Genomic DNA, 12,775 nt, shown 5'->3' on the forward strand with positions numbered 1-12,775 from the left:
CTTTGATTTGCTTTCTGGCTCTTAAATTAAGATTATCTGGTTAAAAAAAAGCACTTTTTCACACAAATGAATAAGATTTATTTTCTTAAACAGAAATAAAAGTATGGTGTAAAAAATAACCGCTTCTGCTCAACAGGTCAGATCACGCTATTAGAGCTACATTTGCATTTTAAAGAGACGCTTTAAGGGTCTCCATCTTATATTTCTGTGGTTGTTCAGTCAGTTTTGAATTGATACGTGTATTTACTGGATATTTATGGTGTAATTTGCAGCCTGTAATCAAAATGTGCTCCTAATTGTGTCCCTTTCTGCTGGTCGGGTTGCTTCCCGGCTCCTAAATGAGACTTTTTAGACGCTCTCTCTGCGTTGTTGTCGGGCAGCTTTAATGTGACCGTGTGAGCGCAGCAGTAGGGTTTCAGAGCCCCGGATCGTAGGGGGGGCTCTCGGTAATCCCCCTGACATGGAGGCCAGGCAGAGGGAGAACAGATTGACGACACATCTGGGGTCGGTAAGTAGGTTGGTAGCTCTGCAGGACTAGAGTAGATTACCCCGGAGAAGCCCGGATCAGGCCGAGGGAACACAAGAGCCGGCACAAAGGGGCTTTTTCTATCCGAGCCCCTGGTAATACTGGTGTTTTTTCGTCATTGCAGTTAAAATAAATATTCATTTCAAACCCCCAACCCTTTACCTCCGTTAATACTGACAGCTTCTGTAACACCGATGAATAAAGAGCTGCTGAGGAGTTTCTCTACGGACCGATGAGCTCCAGCAGGACGTTAAAAAACATGGTTCAAAATTCTCGCTTGTGCCACAGTTCTTGTAAGTTTCCCTCCCGATGAAACGCCGTGTTCTTGCCTTGTGCATGTGTCTCTCCTCGCTCCCTTCCCGCGCACACACGGAGGAGGAGAGTAAAGTGCGTGGCCGCTGTGGAGAGGCTCTGACAGAAGCATGCGGGGGGGCCTCCTCCGGGGTCTCATAGGGACTTTGATCTGGATTGTAGCCCCTATGGTTGAGGGGGGGATTCTCTATACTTCTGAGGGATAGGACGGCCTCCCCTGTGAGCGGTAATCCAACGAAATCCAGTCGAGAACAAAATAAAGAGTGTATGATACAGTGTGGAGATGTACGGGGGAGGGGGAGGGTCACATGAGAGGATTTTTGGGAGTCGACCAAAATTGGTTTCTGAGAAAAAGTCCGAATTTTGAGAAAAAAGTCAGATTTTTAAATTGGTCAAATCTCAAAAATGCCCCACTTGTCCGTCCTCATCCTCCCCCGTAGAGATTGAACTTTCAGCCGGACTCTTCTTCCTCAAACCAGTCTTTGGGGGGGGGGGGGGGTGATAGAGGGAGATGTAAAAATCCAGGTGAGTCCACAGCGTTTCTTTCTGCCGTGTATTTCTTCCGAGATTCAAAACTGGGAATGGTCCATCTCGTCCAGCCACGAGGCGGGGCTGGTGGGGAAGTCGGGGTATCCCGTACTGCTGCCCGTGGAGAGGTCTGAGGTGGGGCCCCCGGCCATGGCCCTGAGAGCCTGACCCACGCCGCCGGGCCCTCCCTGACCCACCAGACTGTCCATGCTGAAGCCCAGGCTGTTGAGGAGGGGGGTGTGGCCGGGCAGGGAGGTGATGGAGGAGGGCGACTGCGGGAGGCCGTAGGGACTTGACGCCCGGATGTCGTGGTACGGTTGTCCCGCCGCGTCCACCGAGAAACCGCCGTTCAGCGCCACGCTGTTCACGTCCCCCACGCTGCCGTACAGCCCGTTGGTGTGGCCGAGGTCCGAGAGCACCTGGTCGTCTGTGGAGGAGAAAATCAATGAATATCTATCCAGATATCACACACTAGGGGGTCACACTCTGTGCTTGAAGAGGCCCTCGCTTGTTGGGGTGTTCTCTTCCCTGTATAACTTTGAGTGCATGTAAATGGTCTGCAGAGGCTCAAATCCCTACATTTGTTTAGGTTTTAATGGCTTGTTAGTTTTCAGTCTACGATGGAAGTGTTCCCTTTTCTATAGGTTTGAGTGCATGTAAATGGTCTGCAAAGGCTCAAATCCCCGACTTGGGCTCCTTCTAACTCCAGAAGAAACCCCACGGGGGGGAACGCTCCCTCTCATCAGCACCTTCACTTAGCATGAAGCGTGTTAAAACTTTAACACATCACCGGCGCTGTCAACTGCAAAAGCATTATATAGCTGTTATCCTTCAATACAGTTAAGTGCTTTTATGGGGGGGATTTATTGGGGCTACATAATGTGGGCTTCACCGGTACAGTAAGTGGAGGCTGAGGATTTGATCTGTGCTTCTTCCTCTCTGAGCTCTGTGTGCGATCACTGCAGCACCAAATATATTTGTTTCCCTCTGAGTGGCTTCAGTAACAACACACAGCGCTCTCTCTCTAATCGACTAAAAGCCCCGCGTGCTTTATAGAGTTTCTGTCACCATGTTTTCATTTCTCATAAAAACAGCCTTTCTTTTTTAAAAGTGGCTCCAAGACTTTTACGACTGCGCCCAAAACGGGTTTAGCAACATTAAATAACGCAGGGATGTCCGAGATGTCGTTTGCATCCCACTAAGAAGCCTCTCTCCTCTCCAGTGAGCTCCATCAGGCAGGCAGGAGGTGTGAGGGGAATGTGAAATGAGATCTGTGTGTCGAACAATGCAAGAAAACAAATGAACTGCCACCACCGAAGCTGCTGCAGCACTTCAGTTAGCACAACAGCAAGACCATATCCTGTCAGTGTTACACTTATGGATAGTAGTGGAGTACGTTTCATATTCGATCAGGGTCTCTGCTCCCTCTCTCTGGGGCTGTCGTCCTCAAACCAAAATGCAGATTTCCCTGTAAAATGTTAAAGAGATGCCAGGAAACAATCTCTCTGTTGGTCAGAAAGGGTTTAATGAGTCCAGAGATATGGAGGTGGGGTCAGGTGTCTGGTCAGACGGCAGAGACAGCTTACGGAGAATAAGTAGGGGATGGATGTCCGGTGGGTCTGCGGGGGACGAGTGGCAGGCAGCAGGCTGACACTGAGACTGAGATTTCTGATCCTTTCTTTTACTCTCCTTTTCTCTGGAGAGGAAGTAAAGGAAACCGGAGCTCTGGATTTATTTGTTGTTGGAGGTGCGAACATATGACTCAGCAGCTTTAAGACGTGAAGACACTATTATTTTCTGCTTCGCTCTGATGCAGGACTTACACCTGAAAGTGGGCGGGGCCTAATTTAGACAGGAAGTGACGCTAGCGTCTCATGCTATATTCTCTACCCAGTATCTTAAGTTGGTCCACAATGACAAACTAAATGCTTCTTCAATATTTGCACTTCTACTGAAGTGAAGGATCTGAGTTCTTCCTCCAGCTCTGAGTGTGGACGTGTTGAGGTTCTGCTCACGGCTCGTACCTCTGAAGCTCAGCTCGCTGTCGCTCAGCCCGGCGTCGTCGGCCGAGCTCTCCTTCTCCACCTTGGTTCCTCCTCGGCTGCGTTTCACACTCTTATAAAACTGAGTCCAGCGGTGTCGCCCGGCGTCCTTCTTCAGACGCTTCTCCTTCGCTCGCCGGTTCTGGAACCACACCTGGACGGAGATAACAAACGACAATAAGTAAAAAGACCCCCTCTCTTTCTGAGCCATCTCTATAAAAACTGAAAATGAGCTGCGGCCACTTTGTGATGTCACTATGTTTTTTTGGGTTGTGCAACCATAGCCACTAACAACCAAGGTAAGCCCCGCCACCTCATCACCTGGATCTCTCTAAACCAATCAGCTCTCAGAGGGGCATTGCCAGCAGCAGCTCATTAGCATTTAAAGCTAAAAGTCAGCTCTTTAGGAACAGGGCTGAAACAGAGGGGGTTATGGGATCTGTTTGGTTTTTCAGCCAATCAGAGACAGACTCTGGATATATCTGAGACCTGGAATATATTGCTGAGGAAGAGGATAATACGGGACCTTTAAGATGCATTGACCCTCTATCTCACTGCCTCGTTACTTCTGAAGTCATTAGGTCTTATATTAAGTGTAAAGACATTCTGACAGATTACTCGGCAAGATTTGAAGTGTTTGGAGTGTCAAAGTGCATAAATATTATCCCCTGTACCTGCACGACCCTCATGTCCAGCCCCGTCTCCGAGGACAGCTGCTCCCGGACGTGGCGGGCCGGTTTCGGGGAGTTCTTGTAGGCACTTTTCAGGGTCTCCAGCTGCTTGGCGGTGATGGTGGTCCTCGGCCTCTTGGTCCCCGCCTCTGAATCATCTGAAAACACAACATTACACAAGTGTGAGTGACGTCCTCTCTCACACACACACTGTGCCGGTGGCCCCCCCGGAGTGTGTGCATGTTAAATGAAGTGAGTATTCGTGTATCGGAGTGTATTATTGTCCTTGTGCATCTGTCCAAGTCCCACAGCAGAGGACATAAATCCTCACTGCCGTATAACAGCTTCACTTTACATAATCAATCAATGCATGGAAATCTCACAGGAGAGAGACAGCACACACACCCAGAACTCACACACACACACACACACACACACACACACACACACACACACACACACACACAGCATAGATCCACAGTCCGAGGCTGGAAGGACATTTATTCAAATGCTGCACTTATGTACAGTTTTGTGTGACTGAAGTATTTTCCTTTATGCTACTTTATTCTTTGACTGGATTTTTAAGGCGAATATCTTCCTTCCTCATTTATTTGACAGAGTTTTTCTCCGGTTGCTATGCAGATTCAGATAATGAATAGAAGATATAATGAGCTAACATGGAGAAGCAGCGTTCAGATTCTATGTTCCATATATCTGGTCCAAAATTCCAGAAAACTGCAACTCAAAGACTTTCATTTGGCCGCTGCTTTGAATTAAAAAACAACACTGGTTTTATTTCTGTTTAATCCTCTTTGATTCTTTTCTTTTTATAAAGTCTTTCTGTTGTTATCTTAATGCTCTCAATGTTTTCCCATTTTCCTAAAGCACTCTGAACCTTACCTTGGCTCATGAAGTAGGATGTACTTTTATGGATTAAGATTAGCTCCGTGTTTACCAGCTGCAGAATTTAAATGACACGTTTTAATTGTAATCCAGTGACATTATGTGTAATATCTGGAAAATTTAAATTATGCACAACGTGTACTTTTACTTACGTGTGTTTAGACGGTAAGACTTCACTTTCACTTAAAAACACTTTTGAAAGCGGGACGTTTATATTTTTTACACTATGGTACTTCAGATCTGAGTCTTTCTTCCACCTCAATACAGAATAATTGGTTTGATCTTTAAGCTGCTGGTCTGTTATTCTGGTTAAAGGCTGACTGAGGGTAAAAAGAGTCCTGATGATTGTTAAAGAACAACTTCTAAGGTACATGTTCAACCTGATTCATTTATTAAGGTGACTGGATCTGCGTAAAGGACCAGCTGATTTTGCGGCTTGATATCTTGTATGCATGCAGAATAATAGGTGGATATCACTCAGTAGAAATGTGTGTGTGTATGCAAACTGTGTACGTCTTCTATTGTCTACGATGTAGGTATCTTCTGTGGGTCTGCAGGACAGAGTCTGGAACACATGGGGACAAAAACATTTGTAAAGTATCGTACCGTTCTGTTTGGCGGTCTCATAGTCCACCTTGCACACCAGCCTCCCGTCCTCCATCAGGTAGAACTCGTCCCCGGTGGCCAGCTGCCGACTGCACATGATGCAGGCGAAGCAGTGCAGGTGATACACAAAGTCCTGCGCCTTCCTCACCACCTGCGTGGGGGGGATCCCCTGCTGGCATGATGCACACTTTGTTCCAAACCTCCTGCAAGAAACAGGAAGCAGAGAGCTGACGTTAGAACATTTACTACAAACCTCAGCAGGGTCGGACTGACATCCCTCTCCTGTTTTATGCCCGTTAGCGAGACCAACCGAGATTAAAATGTCACATGCTGCTAGACAGATATTCCTTCAGCTGCTTCAGGAGTGATGGCACAGTGTCAGTATGAACAGAAGCTCCAGCTGTTGCAGAGAGAAAAATCAGCACTGGAGCATTTCTGTTAACGACGGAGCTGTCTGCAGGCTGATGGATGGAGAGGATCAATGCACCGTGTGAGTGTGTGTGCCCGCCTCTGTGAGTGTGTGTGCATGTTTGCATGTTTATGTGTTTGCAGATGAAGTACTGAGAGCTAAAGAGGAGGAGGAAGAGGAAGGAGGAAGAGGAGGAGGGGTGCGCACAGTAAACACACCCTGAGGAGAACCAATAAAACACTGAGTCAGGAGAGGCTTTAAATCACAGCGCCAACCCAGGAAATAAAAAGAGCAAGGTGAAGCCTCCAAATCACTGCTGGGAAACACACCCTCTGGATGTGTGTGTGTGTGTGTGTGTGTGTGTGTGTGTGTGTGTGTGTGTGTGTGTGTGTACTGTGGTGTTAAGTAACTAAGTACATTTACTTAGAGACTACATTTAGCATACTGTGTACTTCTACTCCACTCCAACACTCTGGTACTTTTACTCACTTTTACTTAAGTACAAGATCTGAGTACTTCTTCCACCTCTGAATGTGTGTTTTACTGTTTGATGTACAGTCACACACACACACACACACACACACACACACACACACACGTCCCTCACCACAACATGCTAACGTCCCCCTTGTTGTCCCCCGGGGGGAGGCTAACACTGTTAGCTCTCAGTGGCTCTCCAGAGCTCTTTAGCCCTCATTCAGGCTCTGAGCATTAGAACCTTTCAGACATGATTTAGTAAAAAGCTCTGCTGATCCGGTTCTGGATGAAAGTCAAACTCAATTGTGTTTCTTTAATGCCTCAGAAATCCAATCGTTCGACGGGAAGAAAGAAAGAAGGGGTTTTGAGCTCTTATTTTGGAAGGATTTGCTTATACTCTCACAATATCAGCAGGAGAAAATGGGCTTTATTTAAGGCTCATTATGAATATTAAAGAATACCATCAGCACAGATTTAAATTCTCATATAACTAAATATTAAAGTACATTTTGGTGCCACGATTTATAACAGACTCGCTAAATCCTAGGTGTTAAATATAAAATCATTTGAATATTAAGAGAGAAATATATCTATATTTATTCCAGAGACATAATCATTATTTACCAAAATGGTTAATAATTACTAGCATTTTTTTACAGATGTTTTGGTTCAGAAAAATAAAGCAGATAAAACCTGACACTGTATTTATGCTAGCAGTTTAAGCTAATGTGCTATATATTTTTCTTTAACTAGATATTATATAAACCAGTTTTCTAGTGTAAATATCCAACATATTATTTAAACACTTATTCCCCTCAGACTCAGTCACTTTCCCCAATAACATAGATGTAAAAGTTACCAAAATTAAGCTTTTTGTGGATGCAGCTAAGCTAGCTTGTGTGAAGTACATTACTCAAGTGCACAATTTAAGGTGTTAAAATCCGAATGTATCCAGTAGTGAATAAAACAAATGTATAAAAGCACAACATCTGCTCTCTAAATGTAAGAGTAGAAGTTGAATGTAATAGATTAAAAACACGTACCTGAAAAGTGAAGTATTTCAAATCAAACGAGCTTAGTTGCATCCACAAAATGCTTAATCTGAATCCTTTTCACCATTTATTGTAGTGAAAATAACCGATTCTGACGGAAATAAGTGATAAACTAATCTCTATAGATGATATGTACATTATAACACTAGTTTATATAATATCTAGACATAAGAAACAGGCTAGCAACACTAGCTTAAATTGGTGCTACTTGTGATTAGCATATTAGCATAAATACAGCGTCTTACTTTCCCTTTAAATGTTTACAGTGTGGTATTAGTACTTTTACTCTAAAGTCTGAATACTTTCCCCACCATGAACACATCTTTTATATCTGTTTAAAATAACAAGGCCCCTCACTTGAAGAAGTCCTCCTTGCAGTACACGCTTCCGGCCCGGGAGAAGCATTTGTCCTGCAGAGGGGCCTGGCAGTCGGCGCACTTCAGGCACTTGGAGTGCCAGTGTCGGTCCAGCACCTTCAGGATGAATTTGTCCAGGATGTGTTGACTACAGCCGGCGCACTGAGGGATCTCTGCGGGGAGAGGACAGTCAGAACCCTCGGTATAAACATGGGAAATACATCTGTTCATGCAAACGTAGAATAAGGACAATTTCATGCGTTAAATCTGAATTTTGCACACAGAAGCAGCTGGGTCCTCCCGGCAACACGTCCCGGAATGCATCGTGAAAAGGACAATATCTGATTCGAAGCCTTTGGTTTCATTCCCTACATTAATGCAATAGACTGTATTCATAAAAACCTTATATACATTGAATTAAATGTCATTAACCTACACATTACGAAGAATATGTGTCAATATTTTATACATTCATTATTATATATATAGCTTTACTCTCGTTCCTGTTAGGGTTATTTCTTTGGTATTTCCTTTATTTTTGTCTCACTTATGTTTTATTTTGTACTTATTTTGAATAACGTAATATACATAGCATTTATTTAATTGCATTGTCTTTGTACAACAATAAAAACACAGTATTCTTTTTTAAAAACACAATAACTAAGTGAAATAATTAGTGTCGGTCTTTTTGTGAAATATCTCCGTCTCTGTCCAGAGTGCTGAACCCGGAGCTTTCCCCCGGCAGCAAAAAGAGAGAGGGACTACTTTCTGACGAATGTATTGACCTTTATGATATTTTTCAACCACTTTGGTTCCTAATCATCTATTTGTGTTGGTTTCTTGCAGCTACTGTGGCAAAAAGGGTCAAAAACAGACGCAATTTCGTTGTGTTTTTGGAAAACAGACCACAGGCAGAAACATGGCCCGTCTAACCTCCGATCCCTTCATGTTACAAAGCTTCTGCAGCGAGTATCTGCTGTGAACTGCACATCTTTTAAAGGGGAAATCGAAATGTTATATCAAAGAGAGTCTTCTGTTCATCTATTATGAAATGCATGGTTTCTCTGAGAACTGGGCCTTCAATAACCACCCAAACGCATGCTGTAGTAGGAACTGGTTTATTTATAATAAAAGGTCTTTAGCCAAAATTACTCGCAATATTTGAATCATATTTAACAAAGACTTGATCCGGGATTCATATTGCAGGCCTTGTCCTTACAAATACAAATATAAATATATTTAAATAGCTGTGCATTTTCTTTTTGAATAAAATGGTCCTTCGTGGTTTCACTTAGTCAAACAGCCACATGATATCCGATAATGAAAAATCAATATCGAGGATAAATGCACGGAGCAAACGCCAGAAAACAACAGAGCAAACACACGCGCGCGCGCGCGCGCACAACACACACACACACACACACACACACACACACACACACACACTGTTGAGACAAAACATCATCCAGCTATAAAACTCAAGAAGCCTCGTGTTTAATCTGATCACACACACACAGTCTGCAGAAACACACAGCTCTCTGTACAACATTGAAGTCGAGCCAAACACACACACACACACACACACACACACACACACACACACACACACACACACACACACACACACCGTGGACACACACATTTTACATATTAAAAAACTAATCTAAAAAATGAAGGAAAGGAGTTTTGTGTTGCAGCTTTAGATGATCAACAAGATAAAAGACATTCCGTTTATGAATAAAAATAAAGTGGACACAGTGAAAATTAATTTCTTCAATGTTTCGATGAAAAACTGTAAGAAATTTATGGATTTGCAGAAAAATATCGACCCGATGTGTTTTCATCTCGCAGAATTAAAGCGCCATATAAAAAGAGCGATGCACGCGATAACAGGAAGCAGCATTCCTGCACAGAGAGCAGGGTTAGCTTTGTTTCACCTCCGTAGTGACTGATTATCACAGGAGGGCAGAGGATCCTGTTTACATGAGATGCATTTTACTTTAGGTCTTCTCTTTTTATTTGAGGAGAAATTAGAGGCATTTCAAACATCTGGAGATAAGAGCGAGGAGAGCAGTGGTGCTGAAAGGAAAGCAGCACAATCTTGGCAACGATGTGTGTGTGTGTGTGTGTGTGTGTGTGTGTGTGTGTGTGTGTGTGTGTGTGTGTGTGTGTGTGTGTGTGTGTGTGTGTGTGTGTGTGTGTGTGTGTGTGTGTGTGTGTGTGTGTGTCTTGGTATCTGTTGCCACTCTCCACTCTTTCAATCCAGCCTCATCACCTCCGTCACCTCGCAGGAAGTGAAACACATTCCAGAAAAATCCAGCAGCTTTTTTAAAAAAACGTGTTTTAATACATTTATATCTAAAGGTAAAGGTGCATTCTGGCAGCTTCTCCAAATTGTGCAGCGATTTGTGGGATTTAAACGTGTTATTTCCTGCAGGTTCGTGCCTCTTCTTGCTCTATAATTGCCTCGAGTCAGCAGAGCTCTGTGTGCACGGAATCAAATAAATGTGTTGCTTTTTATTCCTGGAATAATCCAGGTTTTAAATCCAGGATAAAACAGTGGCCCTGCAGGGGGCTGAGTGGCAGGATCTTTATCCAATCTTTTAATCTGCCTCGATTTATAAAATTAAAGAGCATAAGCTGACCAGCATACAGTCTCTTTATTCTCCTTTAAATACAGGGAATCTAAAATAACACTAATTATTTAATAGTCTTTATCCTGCATCTGTGTTGTTGAAAGTAAGGAGGCCGGAGTAACATGGTGCAAATAAATACTGTATAATAGTTTGTATTTATGTTGTGTTATTTAGAAGCCAAATGTGTTTGAGTTAACCTGAACTATTTCATAAATAAGGTATTCTTTTAAATATTATTTTTGGCCTACAGTAGAAGGATATCTCTTTATTTTAGGGTTTTGAAACCCAGTAATTATCTCACTGCATGATTCTATTTAGTTGTTGTGGTTCCTGCAGGTAGCTTATCAGACTCCAGCTCCATCTGTACATGAGAACGTCTCTTAATAACCAGGTCAGAGCAGCAGAGAGGTTCCTCTGCTGTCTTGGTTGCAGATTATAAAGGGATGGATTAACACTGAACAGAAGGTGATGCTCGCCTCTGATGCACGAAAAATAACTGAGATAAATTCTTGCTTTCATCCTGAATAAAAAGCTGCACAAAGGAAATATCACACAGCTGCTAGTGCTGAATTCTGAAGCAAAAGGACTTGATTTTTTGCTGACTGAAATAAAGAGCTTTTGATCCGCCAATCAAAGTGTGTGTGTGTGTGTGTGTGTGTGTGTGTGTGTGTGTGTGTGTGTGTGTGTGTGTGTGTGTGTGTGTGTGTGTGTGTGTGTGTGTGTGTGTGTGTGTGTGTCTGCTGACAACTACGTGTGATCTCTGGACACATTAACAGCTGCCTGCAGGAACAGCATGCTGCAAAGTTGAAATACTGTTGCTTTAATGTTATAGTATTCGTAATCCTTTCTGCACACTCTCCTGTCCTGCAGAGCCCAGTGAGGCTGTGATGTGACGCACAGGATGCCCACTGCTCTGCTTTAATCAGTATTATTATTAAAGTAATCTGAGCAGCATGACACATCATCGGCCTGCAGAGACTCTCAGCTCCAGCCTCCTCTCCTCCTCATCCTCGGCCGACTTACACTCACTCCCCCCCGGATCCCTGACGCAAAAACAAACCCCGGTTGCACTCTTTCCTCTTCAATAAGGAGGGTAATAAATGTCTTACGTTGCAGTGGCACTCCGAGGATCTCCGGTAAACTCTTCACGGGACTCTCTGTCGGTAGGACCGCCGCACTTTGCATCATCGTGATCCGCGCACATACACCCGCAACACCCGTCCTGTCTTCTGGAGAATCAAAAAAAAAAAGAGTATGATGGTTCCTCTGTGCAGCTGGACCGGGGGTGGGGGGGGGTTCCTTCCTCACTGTCCCAGAATGTCTCCCTGTTAGTCACTATATGATCCCCGGGGTCTGGGTGTCCGTGCCGTGCCGTGCTGTGCTGAGCTGTTTTTGGAAATGTTTCCGAAGGGCTGCTGCTCCATGCAGCGCTGCAGGGGCGGCGGGCGTGACGTCATCGCACCGGAGGGGCCAATGGGAGTGCAGGAAGAGGAGGCCCCGGTGGCGGAAAGCATCCTCCATAGGTGAACGTGAGGAGGAGGAGAGGCTCGGGCAGCCAAATGTCCCCCGAGAGGCGGGACCTGGATCCTGGGGAGACCATAAATAGCTCACTGCTGCAGTGGCTCCTGGAGGGGCCCCGGGCCAGGGGGAAGAGCAGGGTCCCATGCATGCAACCGAGAGGAGCAGGAAGTTTTTATTTAAGGAATTTGTTGATAAAAGAGGAGAGTAGTCACGTCTGCGTATCCAGTACACGACTGTGTGTTCATTGGTGCATTTATTTTGAACACATTTGGAAAATATTCGACATTAATGGAAGTTTTATAGATTCTGTAGAAATAAATGGTGCCATGCATCCAGGAGGAGGAACTCTTAATTTAGGGATTTGTTAATAAAGAGGAGATCAGTCCTTGCAGATACCTCTGTGTATCCATTGCACCCCTGTGTGATGGTCTATTTATTTTGACCCTTTTAAGAAAGTATTCCACATTAAATGGTGATTTTAGAAGCTGTGATGGTGAAACACTGACCTGTATTACCAAATAAATTCCCCTTCATTTTAATTGACCTACAAGACGTTTAGTTGTGATTATAATTATGAAAAATACGGCAGCTCAAAGGAAGAGGGGGGGGTCCCATGCAGAAAAAGGAGGAACTTTTATTTTGGAAATGTGTTAATAAGATGTCACTGCTGCGTATCCATTGCATGACTGTCAGTTCATTTTGTACATATTTGGATAATTCAACATTAAATTGAAGT

At 44.1% G+C, this 12,775-nt stretch overlaps 1 protein-coding gene across 1 annotated transcript; it reads right to left on the reverse strand.

Moving 5' to 3' along the window:
* Positions 1 to 1,407: 1,407 nt before the first annotated feature.
* lhx4 (LIM homeobox 4) lies at positions 1,408 to 11,830 on the reverse strand. The gene is made up of 6 exons (XM_063891996.1): positions 11,628 to 11,830; positions 7,884 to 8,055; positions 5,589 to 5,791; positions 4,083 to 4,237; positions 3,391 to 3,562; positions 1,408 to 1,793 (listed from the first exon to the last, which is right to left on the reverse strand). The coding sequence occupies exons 1-6, from the start codon at positions 11,704 to 11,706 to the stop codon at positions 1,408 to 1,410; spliced, it is 1,167 nt and encodes a 388-aa protein (XP_063748066.1). The 5' UTR covers positions 11,707 to 11,830.
* Positions 11,831 to 12,775: the final 945 nt, after the last annotated feature.

The sequence above is a fragment of the Eleginops maclovinus genome, chromosome 9 (genome assembly GCF_036324505.1).
Source record: "Eleginops maclovinus isolate JMC-PN-2008 ecotype Puerto Natales chromosome 9, JC_Emac_rtc_rv5, whole genome shotgun sequence".
Taxonomy (NCBI): domain Eukaryota; kingdom Metazoa; phylum Chordata; class Actinopteri; order Perciformes; family Eleginopidae; genus Eleginops; species Eleginops maclovinus.